Genomic DNA, 21,734 nt, shown 5'->3' with positions numbered 1-21,734 from the left:
TATGTTCAGCAGCACATACCTGTGTGATCAACTATTCTCCAAGACGAAGATGAACAAAACATTGCACAGGAGTCGTCTTAGTGATGAACACCTTCACTCAATCCTGAGGATTTCCTCAGCTCAGGGCCTGACCCCAAACATTGATGAACAAGCATCCAAGAAGAGATGACAGGTACCTAGCTTGGACCTTGAGTAAATGTTTCCCTAATGTACTTTTCCTTGCTACTTCAAGACATGGACTTGAATGGTTGGATTTTCATAGAAAAAAAGTGTTCTTAATATTGTTAGTCCTTGCAAAACGGTTACCATAGAACATTTAACTCAGAAGGCTACAAATGGTGAAAGAGGCATAATATTTTTTTCTTAAATTTAAAAAAAAAATCTTATGCCTCTTTCTCAATTATGAGCTTGTTCCAGATTGAATGTTAAGCAAAGCCTCTTTGTTTCCATATGAAAAGGATTTATATCTAATAAAACATCCTCAATTTTTTTCAATAAATTTCAAGGTTGGCCCGCAACTTTGTCTAAGTTTTTAATTTTGGCCCACTGTGTATTTGAGTTTGACACCCCTGCTGTATACATTTTGTCCCTTACACTTTAAGGATCATTGGGCTATGAGTTTCTCCAAGGCCAGTTTTTTGAGGGAAAGCCATGTTCTTAAGTTAAAAAAAGCAAATCAAAGAACCTAGGTACAGATTTGCTAGCCCTTGCTATAGAAACTTTTTTTTGTTTTTATTTTTTTCTGTTCAGGTAGTAGCGGATTGCTAATGTGTTAATGATCTTGACGTTGACGCTGCCCCTGGAGGCAAAGTTTGGGGAAGTGCCACATATGCATTACAGATGAAATGTGTGGCCCATACCACTTTTTGGAGTCCCTTTCAGCTGCATGTCATGATCCATTTCCAATGCCATCAAAACAGACTATTGGCGCAAAAGGAAACGAAGAAACATGAATTTCTCAATTTAAAGGGAAAAGGAAAAACAGGCTTTTAATATGTATAAGTAATAAATAAGTACATTTTATTTAGGGGTATTTGTAGCCCTTTTGATACCATAGACCTACTGTGCTGGAGTTACATTCAAAGGTGATTAAACCAAAACAGAACATATTAGAATTGCTACTTATACTGTGTTTACAATATCACACGACTTTCAAAACAATGTGGGTGACTTGTTTCAAGTTCTGACGCGTTTCGCCTTTAGGCTTCTTAAGGGGATGATTGGGATCATGATACTGTTAACATTATCATTTGAAAATCAAAGACAGTAATTAATAGATCCAAGAATGGATATGTTGTTTGTGTGTGTATGTATGTATATGTGTGTGTGTGTGTGTGTGTATATATATATATATATATATATATATATATATATATATATATATATATATATATATATATATATATAATCTGAAATATTCATGTTACATATCAACAATCTCAGATTCTGATTTACTGGTTAAATAATAATGGCAAACAACCACATTGAAATATAGCCAAAAATATGTATATTAATGTTAACTTTCTAACAACTCTATATACAAGCACAAAATATAGTTAGTAATTATTATAATGTTTTCACTTGCGTAAGGAAAGAGAAATAGCTGGAGTGAAAAGAAAAACAGAGCTACAGATAGCTATGTTAAAGTTTTCCAATGATGACAAACAAGAATCTCTAAAAATTGATGAAAAAAGTTAAAATTAGATATATTGAATCCTCATAGGGGATACTTAGTTTAGTTCAAGAAATCAAGGTACTTACATTGAGACTGTAAGACTGCAGAATAGTGAGTGTAATCGTATTTCGATTACATGGAGAGATATACATCGCTGTTCATTGGTTTATCAGTATAATCAGGTTTTGGTATGTATAGAAGAGAGGGTCTTATTAAACTAGGGGATTAAATGAAATAAAAATATATATCAATAAAATTGGTGAAAAATATTCATGTACAAGAATTAAGTTGAAATTAGTGGAATTATTTAGAAAACTTACTGTAGGATAAGCTTGATAAAAAAGAAGATCCGATAGTGGATAAGGGGAGGTCTGTGCAATTGTATATAGAAAAATTATATAAGTGAGTATATATATATATATATATATATATATATATATATATATATTAGTCAATATACTTATTGACAATGACTATGAATAGTATAGTTAAACATTATTGTTAATTCTTTTTGACATAAGTTATGTGCTAGCTTGAAAAATGGTTTGCAAGAATGAGTAAGGTGTTGGTATGTGAAGTTTTAGGGTATCCAGAATCGATTATATACTGTTAAAAACAGTGTTTAAGTATTAACTTGGAGTAAATAAGTTAAAGCTAATGAAGGTAGATATCATAATATAGTTAAAACTTACATCACTGGTTGATGTATGATAAATGATACATATATCACTGGTTTGTGTATGGAAGATAATCCATCCCAAGTTATCCACGGTCAGCTAGTGACAAAGAGATGAAATTTTAGTATATCTTACTCTTATTGGCTTTGCAATGTGTCATTTATAAGAGTATAATAAGGTTAAAAGACTTACATATTGTTTTGGTGTTTAGTGGGAAAATAGAACATCCACTGTGAGCTGTAGAAAGAGAAGTGTGATGTGTGTTTATTAATAGATTTAATAGAACTAGAAATAGGTTTAAAAGAATGACCAAACCAGGATAGTGGTGTTCCATTTACTGTGATCGTTGGTCTATTGTAAGTACTTTGATTTCTTGAACTAAACTATTTATCCCCTATGAAGATTCATTATATTTAATATTAAGTTTTATCATCAATTTTTACAGACTCTTGTTTGTCATCATTGTGATACCTTAACATAGCTATCCCTCTGTTTCTTTTCACTCCAGCTATTACTTTTTGGCCTCACGTAAGTGAAAACATATTAATCACTAGCTAAATTTTGTACCTATATATAGTGTTGTTAAGAAGTTAACATTATTATACATATTTTTGGCTCTATTTTATTGATGTTGTTTGCCATATTTATTTAACCAGTAAATTAGAATCTGAGAGTTGATATGTAACACGTGAATATTTCAGGTATGTATGTGTGGTGTGTGTGTGTGTGTGTGTGTGTGTGTGTGTGTATATATATATATATATATATATATATGTGTGTGTGTGTGTGTGTGTGTGTGTGTATATATATATATATATATATATATATATAATATTACACACACAAAAACAATATTACTCTATCCATTCTTGGATCGATAAGTTACTGTATTTGATTTTTAATTGTTGTTAACAGTATCCTGATCTCAATCATCCCCGAAGAAGCCTAAGTGTGAAACGCGTTGAGCCGTGAGACAGGTCACCCACATTGTTTTGACACCCGTGTGATATTGTAAACACGGTATAAACAGCAATTTTAATTTGTTCTGTTTTGGTTTAACCACCTTTTGAATGTATCTAGCAACGTAGTTCTATGTTATCAATATGACTACAAATACCCCCCCAAAAAATGTACTTATTTATTACCTATGCCTATTAAAAGCATGTCTTTCCTTTTCCCTTTAAATTTAGTTACTTAAAACCAGGCTAGGTATAGATCATATATTCATTTGAGTTAGAAGACCCTCTCTTGAAACCTATTCCCCTCAGTTTGAAACATGAATGTCTTCATTCACCTAATTACATTAAAGTTGGAGATGAGAAACCCCCAATATATATATATGTCATTAGTCTTCTTTAACAACTTGTGAGATATGATTTTAGCCATGCAGGCAGTATTCAAAGTCTCATATCTAGTGGTTCCATGGCTGATGCCAGTGGGCCATAAAATCTGTGAAAATCATTGTCCTCATGTGACTTTGGTGGAAGGAGTTTATGCATTTTAAATTGGGTACTACAGAGCACAATGAGGTGATTTTGGTAGTTTTTTGGAGCCATAATATTAATAGTGAGAGATTTACTTAGTTCTTCGTGAGACCTACATTTTAACCTTGTTGGATATAACTAATTCAAAGCACACTGGTTAGTGCTTGGAACTTTGTTCAAAATATGTAGTATCTATAACCATCCACAAGTTGTCCAAAAAAAACATCAAAAAATGTAATTAGCTTTATATAGCAAACTTCATACATTACTGTTACTAGATCATGGAAGCTTCTCTAACACTAAATTCATCTCCAGTTATTTATTGAGGCCTTTCTGCGGGAGTGTGTAAATTAGCAATTGAAAATGTTTATTTCTTACCAATAAGTAATATCTGATGGAGTTTGTCTGAGACCATAAACTTGCTAAACCCGCTTTATAAGTAAGAGAATGAAAATTGGATCCCTACTGTTTATATTCATGTCCTTGTTAGCATTGTCACATCCTTTTTAAAGAATTTCTTTGAGATCTATTACAATTCTAACATGTGGATAGTGGGGTTCCCTCTTGATTTTCTAAACATTTCTATGTCTTTCTACACCACCAATATACTGTGGGGTAATTACTAAATACTAAAGGAAAATCTGTGTTCACTCTAAATACCCTATATGACTAAAATAAGTAAAAAAAAAATATTAATTCTAAAGCCGATTACATAAACAATTGGTATAAGAACCAGTGTCTGTGTGCTTAAATGGAAAGCCTAAATAAAACAAGGGCAAGGGCTAATTCACACTGTGAGAGAGGTTGCGGTGCGTTTACTATTCCCTCATGGCAGGCAATGATGCTTCATGGGGAGATGCTACATGTGTCTCTTTGCAGCAGGGGAATAAACTAGGGCTGCTATCTGCAACCAGCTGTCAAATGTGCAAATGTTGGTTCAGTTTGAAACAGCGCTGCAGTGAGTACTTGAGCAGCTGGCCGTATGGTACTATTTGACTGGTAGATTAGATAACATTGCGGGTTACAGTAACAAAAAAAACAATTCCATCTATATTATAAAATGTGTATTTGATCTTTTTATTGAAAAAATGTATTAATTTATAAATAGATTATTTTGTGATACATAATCTTTATGTAAGCAATGAAAAGGCTTACTAACTTATACCTGTACCATATAATAAGAATGACTCACAAAATACATAGGGCAGTGTAATGGCAACAGTAGAAAGAAAGTACATACCAAATCGGGACTAGCCAGGATTTTGGACATTTCGGGGCTCTAAGAACACATGAAAGCCACTGGAGTGATGCATAATGCAGACAGTATGTTGCACCAAGTTTAAACCCTATTTATTATATATATATATTTATATATATATATATATATATATATATATATATATATATATATATATATATATATATATATATAAAATAATACTGTTGTATATGTCAGTTATACCATGTTTAATTAGGCACAATAAAGAAATTACAGCAAAGAATAAAATTAACCTAAAATATGGTCACTGTTTCTTGCAGAATATGATCCATATACCCCTGAACTTCCACATGCACCAGTCTGTTTGGATAGTGATCTTTCATCATCTGCACGTGAGACCTGTACTGATGCACTTGAACTTGAAAGAGTTAATAAAGCCATTGAAGAGGTCAAGAGTGAGGTGGAAAGAGAACAAAGAAAGTATGAAGAACTGCTGGAAATACAGAAGGAATACGTCCCTAGCATAAAAAGAATGGCAAAATCTGTCAATCACTCCCATTTAGAATACAGTCCAGTTGGCTCAGAAAGCAGTGCTTTATGTTACAATCCAACATTGCTTTCAAATTCAGCTAAGCGATGCAAATACACACTAGATGACTGTGAAAATGAAACCGATAAAAGCAATTGCATGGAGTATATTCCAACAACAATTCACAAAAACATTGCCAAAAAGTATGTCATTGATAACTCAAAACCTTCCACAGATATGGAGTATGATCCCATGTCAAACTATTCTGCTAGACTTTTAAATAAGGCTACACATCAAAAAGTAACTAAAAGTTGTAGAGAGAGTCAAGATAAAGGCTGTTCTCCTTTTGCCAAAAAAATACGCAGACATTCCTCTGATCTGTTAGTAGCTACATTTTCTGACTCTGAAGACGATTCTGGTTCTCCTTTGACATTGAACAAAAGCATATTGTCGACTGAAGTTAAAGGTAAATCTTCTCGGGCAGAGAATGAGCTTTCTGTGCACTATAACATGGATAATCTTGAACAAGTCAAAAAATGCAGAAGGAAAGACCAAACTAAAAAAGTCAGCCAGGTAGATTCCAAAAATGAGAAGAAGGAATTTGTTGCTGAATCTCGTGTGTGTACAGACCGAAATGACAGTAAAGACACTAGTAAGAAGCTGAACAAGGAAAAAAACAGTTTGTCAAAGAAGTCTGAAAAAGCGTATGTAAAGAAAAAAAAAATAGAAAGTGATAAAAAATCAAAACAAGATAGCATACTATCTGAAAAAAATGCCAGATTGAATACAGATGTTTCAGCAACTAAAAACTGTGAAAAAAAAAGGAAAGTTAAAAAGGAAAAAGATAATGTTTTAGTTAAGGGATCCAAACATGAAACTGGCGATAACAGTAGAAAATGTAAAGTCAAGGATACAAAATCTGAATTTTTTGGAATATCCAAAAATCCTGCTAAAACAATCTTAACTCAAACAAAGCAGAGAACTCTGAGCCATGTGGATTTATTTGGTGACGAAAGCAGTGAAGAGGAAGAGATAAAAATCAATTTAAACAGTAGTTCAGGTTGTGAAAAAGTTTACAATAGTATAGAAAGGATTACCAGCACCTCTTGTAGAAGTTCCACATCTTCTCATGACTCCTCAGAAATGGACTACTCTGTTCTTGAAAACCATTTGGACTCTGACCATGACTCTGACCCAATGGAAGAATGTCTAAGAATTTTTAATGAGTCTCAGGAAGTTAAGACCGAAGATAAAGGAAGGAAAGGAAAGCAGGTAATATGTTGTAAACTGGCATATTTTTAGAAGTTGTTCTTCCCAAGCCAAGTAAGTTACTTATCAGCCATGATATTTAATTTTTCACATAACCTTATTAGTCACACATAACATAATGAGGTGCGAAGAGATTGATGTCATACTCTGAAGGAGCTAAAAATATTGTGTTTAAGGATCCCTGATCACTTTTTATCTCAATACCATGTTGTGATTTAGGATTGTGATTTAGGATCACTTTCCAGGCAAAACAAACTTTGAGCTGTAGAAATGAACCATATGGTGACGTCCATTTAGATGTAGTGTTACCTGGTGTGAAAGCTTTTCCCATTACAGGCCTTTCTCACTGGAATATTGTCTTCCTCCTTCTGAGCAACTTTTGCCTTTGATTTGCTCCACTTATTCAGTCTTGGCGTTGAAAATGAACCCAATATTTTCTAGATTAACTCATCTTTAAGATATCCAGATTCCTTGATCTGTCTCCAGGACCTTTCATTTTAAAGGGTCACCATGCTGTGCACAGTTTTGTCATAAGTTACTATATATAATAACATATTTTTTTACATCCTGCACTTGTGGGTAAGTCTTACATTATATTTCTTGGCTTGAGATGCAGTTGTATGCATATTATATAAAAAGTTTAGGAACTGGAGTGTTTTACACAATCCCCTCCTTTCAGAGGCTCAAATGTAATTGGACAAATTATTATATTTGAAGACCACATGTTCAATGTTAATACTTTGTTGAAAATCCTTTGCAGGCAATGACTGCCTGGAGTCCTAAACTCATGGACCTCACTAGATTCTTGGTTTCTTCCTTTGTAATGTTTCGCCTGGCCTTTATTGCAGCAGCTTTCCGTTGCTGTCTGTGGGTCTTTCTGTCTGAAGTTTGGTCTTAAGCAAGTGAAATGTGTGCTCGATTGGTATAGGAGCAGGTGACTGACTAGACCAGGGGTCAGCAACCTTTACTATCAAAAGAGCTATTTTGCCTCCTCTTCCACTAAAGAAAAATAGTCTGGAGCCGCAAAACATAACACAGTTTATAAACTTTTAAAAGTTTTAATATTTTTTTCAAAGGAGGGGGATGTCATTGTACACACCCATTTGTACACGCCCCGTGGTAGATTTATTTCACTGGTAGATTTTTTTCGTTAGAACACCGGATAGGGAATCCCCCTCCTCCGCAGTGTCTTGGGAGGAAGGGGATCCCCCATCAGAGATCTCCCCGCGGCAGCCGAAGGGAGCCGCAACAAGGAGGCTGAAGAGCCGCAGGTTGCAGACCCCTGGACTAGACCATTAGAGAATATTCCATGTATTTGGATTAATAAATTCCTGGGTTGCTTTCACTGTATGTTTTGGGTCATTGTCCATCTGTATTGTTAAGGGCTGCCCAATCAACTTGGCTTGATTTGAGCAGTCAATGTGTCTGTATGTGTACACCTAAGAAATCATCCTGCTGTTTCTGTTCTCGGCTACCTCAGTAAACACTAGAGACTTTGATTGATTTATCAAGCCATTCGCGCTGATATACGAGGTGTATTTCCACGAGCCAGAGTCAGGGCCGAGCACTAATACACTCGCCATCACTTGCCAGCCGGATTCCTCAAAATGGGCTTCCCTGCACTGTTACTCATTCCTCTCCACTTATCTAACATTCTGAACTTCAGTTGGGTAATGGGGAGGTGTAAGAAACCAAAAATATAGGTACAAGTGGGGAACATCTGTGACAAACATCCCCTAAAACTTCATCACTATGGCATCATTAGAAAATGAACTCTGCCCACTAAATTTTATTGAGGTTGAGGTACTAGAAGGTTACAGTCGTGTGTAACAAGGAAGCGCATTTGGATGGACAGTTTTTTGTTTTTTTAACGTTGTAATGATGTCATGGTGATGAAAGGTGATCGCCACACGTGTCTCCCACTTCCACCTATATTTTTGTTTCCCTGCACCTCTTACTTCTGGAGAAATTGGGGTTTGAGGTAAGATGCAGACAGATATGTGTAACAGAGCAGGCAGCACATTTTGCTAGGTAGAGATTTATGTTCTCCTAATGCCATAGTAATTACATTTTCAAAAGGTTTAGCCACAAGTGTCCCCCACTTGCACCTACAGTTTCAGTTTCCTATCCCTCCACGTGTACCTTAAAAATTTCAAGTTAATACAACCAACGTTTTAGGAGATCTGAAGGTTTGAACACAGCGAGTTGTTAGGCTGCAGAATATGACAAGCAGCTTTTACACTCACATAGCTATCACAGTGCGCTGCTGATGACATTACACACTGCGGATAAACGTCACAGACAGTGTATTTATATAGAATATGGGCAGTGATGAAAGGGGGTCACTGGCTGTCTTGTCCCCATCTGATATCACATGCATGATGCTATTAAAGCATCTCCACATTTTTAACATTATATTAACCTCCTTGCAGTTAAGCCCGACCTTCGCTCGGGCAAAAAAAAATTGCAAGGATGGTTAAGCCCGAGATTTTTCACTTATCTGGTCCCCCTGTGCTCATCCAGCGTCGTCCTCCATCGGTCATCGTCCGCCGATCTCTCCAGCGTCGGGTGCCAGCGGGACCGGTATCTTGTGTTCCGCCGGCCGGCATCCTGTGCTTTTACACTACTACAACGGATTACACTCTTAAAACTTAGAACACTAGTAAGTTGGGTCACAATACATGGCATAGGACAGTTGTGGCAAAATACACAGAATAGAAAAATTGAATATACTAACAGGGCAGGCATTACAAAGTTGTAACAAATAATTGGGAGAAGGTAGAACACTGAAACAATAAGAGGTTACTGGATACCCATGGCATAAACCACTGGGAGCACTAAATTTGCCGTGTGTTGCCACACACCCCTTTTTTACCACCCGGCTACAGCTTCCTACCACCCGGCTGAAAAAAATTTCTGGGGAGAACACTGCATTTGTTGCACTGTTTTGATTTTGTTTGTTTGCTTGCAACACTGCAAACTAATTTTGATCAAGCTGTATATATACTAATTAATTGAAATTGAACTTGAAAAAAAGGATTGTTGCAAAAGATGTTATATACAGATATAATACATGAATCAAGGATTTTGCCCAATCGATCGTTCGTCGTTCGATTGGAACGATAAAAATTGGAAGTGTGTACGCACCTTTACACTTATACCTCGATGTGTGATCTGAATTGGGTGAACCAGACAAGTATCCTTTGACCCCAGCAAAGGCGATCCTGACCATAAACCCTCACAAGTGGTGGAGGATGCAGGCAACACATTAAAGTCTGAAAATGGATGATGTGGTAAAGGCCCTGATACAGTCTGCGGCAGCCCAGCAGGTGGCAACCAGAGAACAACAGCGCACAAATGCAACCTAGCAAGAAGCCAACCGCTTACTGTCTGCACAGCTAACCACCCTGATAGAGGCCACGAATAAAGACTGCCAAGTCTTGCAGGAAGAGGTGCAGCTTGTTGATCTGGTGGAACGATACTCTGCGGCTGAGAATCTTCTAAATAACTCTCAGCCCTCAACCCCACGGATTCCAGGAGTTCCTGGTAAGACTGGTTTGGAGCTTAAGGGAGCTGGGAGAAATGTGAAGACTTTAAATGAAGAAGATAATAAGACTGTGAGCCCAGGAAAGCCCAAGGTGTATAATTTTGGAGTAATCAAAGGGCTTAGAAGATGTTTTCGGTGTAAGGAGTTGGGACACATTGCAGTGAATTGTCCTTTGACTACTGAATGTATGCAATGTGATGTTGCCTTTCTGAAAAACCATATGTCTATGTTTGCGCAGGTGGTGTGTACTGCAGCAGGTTCAGACAGCGCGGAAAAACATTTGTGTGAATGAACAAAATGTGACTGCGATGCTAGACTCAGGGAGTGTAGTAACTCCGGTGGAAGCGGGCCCTATAGGCCCCTCTGACAGTAAATCAGACATGTTCACTGTGACTTGTGTGCATGGGGATAAATGTGAATACCAGACAACCCTTGCTTTTATTACAACTTCCTATGGGTCAGTGCTTCATAAAGTTGGATTAGTTCCAGCACTAACGCATGAGGTTATTCTTGGGAGAGATTTTCCACCTTTTTTGAAATTATGGGAGTCCAAGTTGGAACCAAAAAGAGGTGCACTGCAGATATTGACAGCCTCTGATATAGGCCCAGACCATTAGAGGATTCCCCATTAGGGGATGTAGTTGAGGTATCGGCAGATAGCTCAACCCCTTTTCCATTTTCTGTTATGGCAGGAGACTTAGATGAGTCCACGTCAGAGACTGAGAATGAAGAGGACAGAGTTGGTTCGAAAGTTAGCCGCAGTCCTTTCCCAGCTCCACAGGAAGAGAACAGTGAGATTGAAAGTGATAAGAAAAAGTTTGAGGCTATACCTGAGCTTGAACCTAGTAAAGTAAAGGCCTTCTAGAAAATCAAGGCGCCCCAGTAGTAGCAGCAGCAGTAGTAGTAGTGACTACAGTACCAGCTCTTCTAGCAGTAATAGTTCATCACCAACCAGCCAATTAAGACGTAGCCGGAATAGAAATGTCACACGTAAGAATCGTAGAGATAGAAGTAGAAACAGGGATAGACGTAAAAGTGATGACCATCGCAGAAATTCCAGTTAGACATAAGTGTAGGGGAGGTGGTCAGGAAAGAGAAAAGGCAAGGAGTAGAAGTATTGACAAGGACAGGATTTCAGCAGTCATGCCAATTGTTAAGGAACATATGGAGCGGGCTCAAAGAGTACAGAAAATGATTTATGATAGAAGGAAATGGGCCAAGCAGCAAGAGAGTGAAAATAAGCATGATGGTGATGAGTCTAAAGAAGAGAAAATTGCCAGCTTTGTTTCAGATGCAGCTTGTGAGAAACCAGAGGAATCCAAAGGTGATGTCCCAATTACAGTGGTCTCGGGTGAAGTGCATGCTGAAATAAGTGTCCCGGTCTCATGTGCACAGTAAAGGCTATAGAAAGTATTGTTCCGTTAATTGAGATTGAAGTTTAAGAAAGTGTCCCTGTATGGACTGACAAAGATACTTCCAGGCTGACTGAGGTGCAGGCAGATGAGGGTGTTCCTATATCATCTGAAATGGAAGCTGATTGATGTGTGCCTGTGTTGGCTGGGGAAAAGCTTTCCTTTTTTTTGAAGTCCAAGCTTATGAATGGGATCCTGTTTCAGCTCAGACAAAAGAACAGCCTGAAGGGCAGGACGAAGAAGCTGAGCCAATTGTGGCTGAGGAAGGAGATGTTGAAACTGATGATGAAGAGAATGAAGGGACAAAAGAGAAAGAGGAAGAAGTTGGCACTCTGCAATGGGGCTTGGCCTACAAGTACAGTAGCAAGCACGATAGTGTCATATCTCACTTCACACAGTCTACTGAAGTCCTAGAGAAAAGAGGGGCTCCACTTCAAGAGCAGTTAGGAAAAGCTGTCCCTGTTTGCAAAAAGGTGCGGGAAGAGTTTAGTAAATTAAGCGAAGTAAAGAGGGAAGAAACCGTCACTGTTGTGCCTGATGAACAGGAAACTCAGAAGCATGTTGGGGAAGGAGTTGCTACACCAGTGGAAGGCAAGGCTGAAAACATGCGTGGAAACAGGAAGCCTCCAAAGCAGACAAAAGTTAAAAAGAAAAGTGTAAAGAAAACTTTCCAATGGGATCAGTGCAGGTATACTTGTCCCAGAAGCTCAAAACTTGATCGTCACATGCAGAGGTACATATGAACTTGTTCTGGGGACAAGTTATATGAATCCTATGTTTGTCATGTTCGGTTCACACAGGGTGGTACCAGGAAAACGCATATACTACAAGCCAAGTGACAAGAGTGTAGCTACTGCCTCAGAGGCTGTTGTTGGGGCTAAAGATGCCGTGATTCACAGTATAATTGGAGTGGTTGGTAAGACCAAGAGAGCAGTGTATGACAGTGAGGAGATGACCAAATCTGTTGTAAATGGAAGCATCAACACTGTGCTTGGGAGCCGTGCGGTGCACAAAATGAGCAGCGGTGTTGATAATGCTCTTACAAAGTCTGTTGTGTGTTTTGCCTAGAAAAGGAAAGACAGACAGCTTGTTGCTCAGAACAGAGGTTTGTTTCTGAAAAGCCCTGGGAGACACACCTACTCAAAGTACAGGCAGTGATTGATGATTTGAGAAGAGCAGGGTTGATTGCGAACCCCAAGAAATGTAGCATTGGTCTAGAAGAAGCCAAGTACTTGGGGTACATTATTGGGAGAGGTGTAGTCAAACCCCAAATTACCAAGATTGAAACCATACATAACTGGCCCCAGCCTGTAAATAGGAAACAAGTGAAGGCGTTCCTGGGGATTACTGGCTATTATAGACGCTTCATACCCAATTTTGCAGCTATATCAGTTCCCTTAACTGATCTCACCAAGGGAAGTGGGTCAATGATGATAAAGTGGAACGATGAAGCAGAGGAGGCATTTCAAACTCTAAAGCAGGCTCTTGTTTCCAACCAGTAGTGATGACCCCTGACTTAAAAAAAAAAATTGTGCTACAGACAGATGCTTCTAATTTAGAAAAAGAGGCAAGATTGTCACAGAATATGAATGGAGAGGAGCATCCCGTGCTTGAGTCAGAAACTAAATAAGCATTAGAGAAACTACACAGTTGTAGAGAAGGAGTGTTTGGCCATCAAATGGGCTTTACAATCACTCAAATTTTACTTGTTGGGTTGGAAGTTTTGGTTAGTCACTTATCATGCCCTTCTGAAGAGGATAAACCTGAACAGGGAGAAAATAGCAGAGTGACAAGATGGGGTTTGGCACTGCAGACTTACAATTTTACAGTGAAGCACAGGCCAGGAAAGTGGCAAGGAAACGTAGATGCGTTGTCACGTGTGCACTGTTGGTTTCAGTTACTCATTCCCGCGGGGTGGGGGAGGGGGTGGGGGGTAGGGATATGTGACACCAATGCAGGATTGGTGGTGGAAGGGAGATAAATTTGCCCAAGATTTCTGTCCTATGTGACCCCAGCAAAGGCGATCCTGAGCGTATTCCCTCACAATATATATATTTGGAGCTCCTAGTTATTTATGCCACAGGTATTCAGTAACCCCTGCTATTGTGTCAGTGTTCTACCTGCCCCCCATACTTTGTTCCAACTTTCTAATGCCTGGCTTGTTAGAATGTACAATTTTTTCCATTTTTTTCGTCCTATACCCCAACAGTCCAGTGCTGTGAATTTTAATCCAACTCCCTAGAGTTCCATGTTTTAATAGTGTAATACCTTGTAGTAGTGTAATATTGTGATCAATGTGGCTTAACAAATTAGGCTTAATTCACATTGGCAGTAAAACATGCCCCTCCTGAGTGACTACTTCTCCTGGGATTGATAACCTGTGATAACTGCTGGCCACCTGGGATTGGTAACCTGTGGTAAGTGCTGGGCATGTGTGATTGGTAACGGTGGTAAGTGCTGGGCATTTCAGGCCTAGCAGTTTTATAGGCAGCAGTGGTTCCTGGCTGATGTGAATTCAGCCTAACCTCAGATGTCACCTCCCAGCGCTATACCTAGGTAACACAAAGAGCATCATGCATGTGATCACAGATGGGGTTAGGACAGACAACAGACAGGGTAGGACAAAAACTTCCTATGAAATTTATCCACCCGCAGTATGATCACTGTGTGTGTAAAGTCTGCTTGTCATGTTCTGCAGCCTAACAACTCATTGTGTTCAATCCATTAGATATCTTAAATTGTTGGTTGAAATTACCCAAGATTTTTAGGGTACACAGGGGACTCTCATAGCTACTGATAACCAACATTTCTTTTTTTAATTTCAAGAATTTCAAAATATGGGGATCATGAGTTTAAAAACGTGTGGAAATTGGAAGATTTGGGTTGCTGTTTTGTAAGAAAGTGCACCTAGGAGCCCAAAATGGAAAATGCAAATTAAAGACCCCTGGGGCCACTTACATAATAAGAAGCATTGGGGTGGCCCCCCCAAATATTTTACCTACCTTTCACCAAACTATAACTGTTATACTATGCTGCCCTTTCTGCTTCTGTTCTTTGAACCCCAATTTATCTGGAATGGGGAGGTGCAAGGAAACTCAAAATGTAGATGCAAGTGGGTAACAGATGTATTAAACCCCTAAAATTTATTTAGCATGGCATCATTAGAACATAAAAACCTCTGCCCATCAAACTGTCTGCTTCCCTACCTTGAACCCCAATTTATCTAGAACAAAGAGGTGCAGATAAAAAGAATCATAGGTGCAAGTGGGGGACACTTATGGCTAACACCCCCAAAACTTTCGTCTCAATGGCATCAATATAAAAAGTCTGCCCATCAAAACACGCTGCCCTGTTACCCATGACTTACCCTACCAGTACCTAAACCCCAATTTCGTTGTCATGGGCAGAGTTTTTTTTGTTCTAGTGATGCCATTGTGATAAAACTTTAGGGGGGTGTTATCCACAGATGTTCCCCACACATTTGAAGTTTTCTCCCTATTCCAGAGAAACTGGGTTTCCAGTGTTAGAAATGGGCAGTAATGTGTAACAGGGCAGTGTATTTGCCAAAGTAATTACATTTTAGTTGGGAGGGGGGGTTATCGAAAATTGTCTGTGCTCTCCTCACTCCACCCGGCTCTAATAAGCAATCAGCTCTTATCAGCGGAGAATGGAACGAGCAGAGCAGCCTCTCCATTGTCTGTTCAGAGCCGCTGAAAATGTGCCGGGTAGAATGACAGCAGGTGGGCAGCCTGCCCCCCAAAAACGGGCTGGGAAAACTTTGTGTGTGTATGTATGTGTATATATATGTATGTATATATATGTATGTATGTATGTGTATATGTGTGTATATATATATATATTTATATATATATATATATATATATATATGTGTGTGTGTATGTATATATGTGTGTATAAAACACTCTGCCCATTAAAATGGGCCTTCCTGCCCTTTTACACATTCCTGTGCACCTTAAAAAGTCAGTACAACCAACAGTTTAGGAGATCTGAAGGTTTGAACACAGCGAGTTGTTAGGCTGCAGGATATGGCAAGCAGCTTTTATGCACACACAGCTATCACACTGCGCTGCTGATGACCTCATTACACTGGATAAACTTCACAGTTGTTATATATATATATATATATATATATATATATATATTTTTTTTTTTATATGAGTAGAGGTGGTCACTGGCTGTCTTGTCCCCATCTGATATCACATGCATGATGCTATTAAAGCATCACCACATTTTTACATTATATTAAACAGTGACTTTCTCTGTTATATAATTAAAAAATGTGGGGTTTTTTTGGGAGGACCTCTCCCCTTCAGTCTTTACTTCCATTTCGGTAAAGACCAAAGGGGAAATCCGCAGCCTTCTGGGATGTTTGTGTCACATATCCCAAGAGGCTCTGCACTGCTCCTTCTGTGCATGCATCTTCAGAGGCATTCCTATAAAAAAAAAAAAAAAAAAAGTGTTCAATCTCATGTATGGGCAGTGCAAGGCAGCACTGGACGTACAAGTGATCATCAGAGAAAAGGTGGAAGCTTAGCCATCATGGGCCTGCTAGGTTAATTTTGTGAAAGGATGAAGTGGGGAAAAAATGTTTTCACAAATGTTCACTTTAACTAAATATAGCCTCGGGCACAACCGAAGTTAGGCTGAATTCACACCGGCAGGAAGGTTAAATTTCTCCATTTCTCATGCCAGGAATTGCTGCTGCTCAAAAAACTGCTAACTCTGAAAAAGCCCAGCACCACCTGTTACCAATCCTAGGTGCCTAGCAGTTACCAGAAGCCACTCAGAATGGGTACCGTATTTTTCGCCCTATAAGACGCTCCGGAATGTAAGACGCACCCAATTTTAAAGGAGGAAAATCTAGACAAAAAAGATTCTGAAAGATTTTTCCCCTTCTGATTACTCATGTGCCATTCATACCGGTATTCCCTTTCTGATCACTCATGTGCCATTCAAATTCCCTTTCTGATCACTCTATGCCTTTCAAATTCCCTTTCTGATCACTCTGTGTCATTCAAAATTCCTTTCTGATCACTCTGTGCTTTTTTTCCACTGTACGGCAGTTAGGACAGGGAACAGCAGGTGGCGCTGTGCCGGCTTCTTTCGCTCTGCTTTACAGACAGGAGAAGACACGTGCTGCTGCCAGAGAGAAGAGGAGACAGACGCTGCTGCAGCCAGAGACACACGCAGGATCGGGTATCGGGTGAGTATATTATTTTAGTTATTTTATCACACCTTTGTCGTATAGGACGCACTAACTTCCCCCCCCCCCCAGTTTTGGGGAAGAAAAATTTTTTGCAGTGCGTCTTATACTGCAAAAAATACGGTAATTGTTTTTTGCTGCTAATATGAACTAGGCCTAACTTGTTACACCACATCCATTATACTATTACACTACATTTCAAAGGCATACACTCTTAAAACTTAGAACACTAAGAAGTTGGGTCACAATACACGGCATAGGACAGTTGTGGAAAAATGCATAGAATGGAAAATTGGCATAAACAACTGGGAGCACAAAATTTGCCATGTTTTGCCACACCCAATTTTTGACCACCCGGCTGAAAAAATTTCTGGAGAGAAAACTGTGTGTGTGTGTATATATATCTAGAGAAGCAAACAAAAACGTGTGTGTGTGTTTGGGACTTTTGTGTAAAGATCCAGTCCGCTGTCAAAATCCAGCTCTCGTCTGCTAGAGTACACAGAAATTCATCATCATCGTAAGCCTTTAGGTAGGCGCCTATGTAAAAAGCTGAAATCAGTTAATTCTTTTTGAACCTGAAAAGAATAGGTCATTTAAAAATATGCCTATTTCTAAGGTAATAAATATGTTTGAAACATTTGAACACCCAAAACATTTTTATTTAGGGCTAAGTGTAAGATGTGTGCCATTAGAAAGAATGATTTTTTTGGGAAACAGTGACATTTAATGCAAGCTCGCCAGTGTCAAGCTGCCGGAGATGCGCGCTGCTCAGAGCGAGCGATCATTTCAGTTGATAGTTGCCGCGTATTCTCGACAACCGAAATTTGCTTGATAAATGGTTTTTGGTGTCCGATGCCAGGTCACGAATACACACACACACGCGCACACGCTTCCGATTTGGCAGGATGAATCAGGCTCTCTGTACCACTGACAGCCATGAATGACCAAGCCATCACACTGCTTGTGTTTTTATCTGCATAATTGATGATGAAATAATGAAGTTTATGTAGGTTTGGTGCCAATTGCCAATTACTTTCAATCTCTTTAAAAACATGGTGGTACATATTAAAGAGCAGTAATTCCTAAATGCTTCCTCCAATTTTGATATGAATACCCTGCCTTTATGTACATATTCATTATATAACCAAAATTTCAATATGTTTCAGTCAGCAGGTAAAGTAAGGAAACTTGAGCATCCAGATATTTATGGACCTTGACTGACCTTGGTTCTGTTCACCTTCTTTCCTCCTCATTAAACTCCTCCTGGCTTTCAGATCCCAATGATTTTTAGTCTGTTGAGCTGGGCTATTCCTGGTGGTGTTAACTGCGTGAGGTATTCTTGAAGACCTATGGATAACTGCCTCATCTGAATTTCACATGCTCATATTTTGGTATGTACCACCTCATTAACCAGAGTCCCTAGGAACCAGAAGATATTTATTTCATTTCAGGTTTTGTCAGCTTTCATTAAAAAAATTTGTTCCTCACTGAGCTTTTTCAGGCAGTCTTTGCAATTGCTACATCCAAAATTTCTTCACTCGATATTGTAATTTTTCTCCCAAGTATATCTTAATGTTTGAGTTCTGTTTACTGCCCTGATTCCTTGTTCTACTGGGGTGTGTGAACTTCTGCAACCTGTGGTGCTGGATAATTATAGTTTGCTGTACTACTGGAACCTTATTTGATTTCCTTATGATATATATTGTCTTGATAGGTCAATTCCCCTGTACAGGATTCCTTTAGCTCCATGCCTGCATAACCACTCTCCCCACAAAAGATTTCTGATTCATTGGAGATAGAGCAGGGAGGATTAACCCTACTACTTTCTCTTTTTCACATTTGGAATGACCTAACTTAGTCCAGTAGCTTTCCTTTGCTTCTATTCCCTTTGACCTCCTATTTTCTGAAAATCTTCCGTTTTACCCACAGTTTTCCTCTTGCTTCCCCTGCTCTTTACCTCCCCCTTCACTATTTCAACCCATCCCAGATTCTTCCTACGTTCCCATATTTTTTTGCTCTTTTTCCCTATTCTGCCATTCCTGGCTTGGCAAGCAGGGCTGTGGAGTCGGTAGATAAATCCTTCGACTACGACTTTCACTCCTTTGTATTTACAGGGTTTGTTATTTTATGTTCAAATTTTTGCAACCAAACTTCACAAAAAAATGTAGACCCCCTAATTATCCAAAAATCAATACATTTATTATAAAATAAATATAACACAATGTTTTTACCAGAAAAGTTTTTCTCAATAAACATTATTAAAAATATATGAAAATAAATTGATGATTTACCAATTATGTTTTTTACTTTATATAATTTTAAAATTAAATATCTTTATTTTAGGGATTTGTACTAAGTTTTAAAATACCAATATTATTCATCTTTTTAGCTTTATATTTAGTATTGCACTTATTCTTATGGCCAGAGAATTAAGTAATGCAGAACGTCAAAGAGTGGTAGACCGTTATGTAAATAGAAGTGATGCCTCACAGATAGCAATGGATTTGGGTTGTAGTCGTACAACTATAACCACAATTATTAAGACTCATGAATCTTCCGGTAGAGTGGAAAAATTACCGAGATTGCAGAATAAGCCTCGGGGAAATGAAGGATCAATTATTTGCCAAATTATGGTATTAATGTATCTATTTCAACGATCGATAGATGCATTGATAAATTCCAATGGTCATTAAAAAGAACTTCTTTAATTCCTGCCAGGCGCAATGATTCCCACTCTCTTCAAGAAAGGCTTAGCTATGCTAACAAGATCAATGATCTCATTGCTAAGGAAGATGGAAAAAACATCTACTTTCTTAAGTAGGTTTTAACATCTTGATGAAAACCAAAAGGAGAAGATTTCCTATTGGGCAAAGGGGCGGTGCATGTTGTGGCTGGAGTGCGTTCCAGAAATTATTAAATTTGTTGTGTGAGGAATAAAATGGGACCCTCCTCCCCTCACATGCTCCTCACAAGCACAAGCATTTAATCAAGAAAAATTCCTCAATTTTATTGATGGGGTTTTGAATGTTTTTAGTGAAAAGAGTGTTCAGCATGCCATCCTAATTATGGATAATGTCCCCTTTCATAAAAATAGCCGGGTAAAGAGCTTGGTTGAAAGTAAGGGACACCAACTCTTATTTTTACTACCATACTCTCCATTCCTTAACTCTGTTGAGAACATGTTCTCTAAATGGAAAGAAATAGTAAGAAGAAATAGGTTAAATAATTCAGGTGCTTTATTAGAAAGCATGAGTAGTGTATTTTTAACAATAAGCGAGCAGGATTGCTCAAATTATTATACAAAAATGTTTAGCTTTTTGCCCTAAATATATTAATGGTTAATAAATAATTTAAATACATATTTTTATTTAATTTTTCTTGAAAAAACTTTTATGATAATAAAATATAATATTGTATAATCTGTTATATTTAATTTTATAATAAATTTATTGATTTATGAATAATTAGGGGGTCTAAATTTTTTTGTGAAGTTTAAATGCAAAAGTGTGAAGATAAAATGAGAAACCCTGTAATATGCTAATGTATTTTCCATGTTGTTTGAAGGAAGGCAACATGCATGCCATTTAACCACAGAACTTACTGGCCAGGAAGCGGACGCTGTACTAAATTAGCCAGTTTAAACAAAAGACAAAAAAATGAAAACAATAAGGTTTTATTTATTTTTATCAAGTGACTATAAAGTAGTAGCAAAGCATGCATAAAAATCAAGAACCGGAACTTTACCAGTTTAAAAATTTGAACCACATTCTTTGGTAGTTTCAAAACAAAGCTAACTACATGAACAAAAAAAATGGAAAACCTAAAACAGTTTATATATTCAACTTGGAATATAGTTGTAGAATAGCATTGCTGTTAAATGCAATCCAAAACTATCTCAATGTAGTGTTGTTCTAAGATCTGGCTTCTGCCAGATCCTTTTTCATAGAAGCTCTTAAATCTGACTTGAACTTTTTTTCAACACTGACTTGGGTGGGTGGCATTGCTGTTTCAGTTCTAGCCACATCACTGATAAACAAGGATGGCTTCTTCTACAGTCAGTTTAGATGAGCTATCATACTTTTCTACTTCTTTTAATCCTTAAAAAAAACTCTTGCTGGAATCTCTATTTGGACATTTGGACATATGGTCGCTTTACTGTTGCATATGAGTGAGGGATAAGTTCCATTTTGTCCAAGTAGGAATCAAGGTCTAATTCTTCATTTGAAGGGGATGATCCTGAGTTACCAGTGCTTATAGCTTTATCCAGTGGTGGTGTTTCAAGTAGTAATCCCTTCATGCGAACTGCTACATCATAGAGGGCCTTTTTTGCAGTATGAGTCTGGTCATCACTCAACAAATCTCAGCTCATTGGATCAATTAAAATAGCAGCTAACAAGATTTGGTTATCCAGTAAGAAATTCTCTCTTTTCTTCATTAAAGATACAATGCCATCAGCTACCCTGTTTCCCCGATTATAAGGCACTCTCTTATATTTTTTGAAATGCCAAAATATGCCCTGGGTCTTATTTTCAGGGGATGTCTTATTTTCCCATGAATAAGACTACAGTACACATTTATTGTTGAAAGTCACTCATGATCACTCATGTTCCATTGATTGTCCCCTTTTGATCACTCATGTGCCGTTCATATTCCCCTTCTGATCACTCATGTGCCGTTCAAATTCCCCTTCTGATCACT

General features: G+C 38.0%; 1 protein-coding gene across 5 annotated transcripts in view; it reads left to right on the top strand.

Moving 5' to 3' along the window:
* REXO1 (RNA exonuclease 1 homolog) overlaps window positions 1-21,734 on the top strand; it is an 80,170-nt gene that overhangs the window by 4,622 nt on the left and 53,814 nt on the right. For 4 of the 5 annotated variants that reach the window (XR_011919865.1, XR_011919866.1, XM_072404958.1 and 1 more), the window contains exon 2: window positions 5,376-6,856. Coding sequence is in view for 3 of the 5 variants with exons in the window: in XM_072404958.1 (XP_072261059.1) it covers window positions 5,376-6,856 (1,481 nt within the window). In the remaining 2 variants the exon portion in view is untranslated. Of the gene's footprint in view, window positions 1-32; window positions 173-5,375; window positions 6,857-21,734 lie in introns of those variants that run through there. The other variant, XM_072404960.1, reaches the window with a different exon arrangement.

This window comes from Pyxicephalus adspersus, chromosome 3 (assembly GCF_032062135.1).
Source record: "Pyxicephalus adspersus chromosome 3, UCB_Pads_2.0, whole genome shotgun sequence".
Classification (NCBI taxonomy): domain Eukaryota; kingdom Metazoa; phylum Chordata; class Amphibia; order Anura; family Pyxicephalidae; genus Pyxicephalus; species Pyxicephalus adspersus.
Note: the sequence above shows the minus strand (reverse complement) of the source record. Positions and strands in the feature narration are given on the sequence as shown.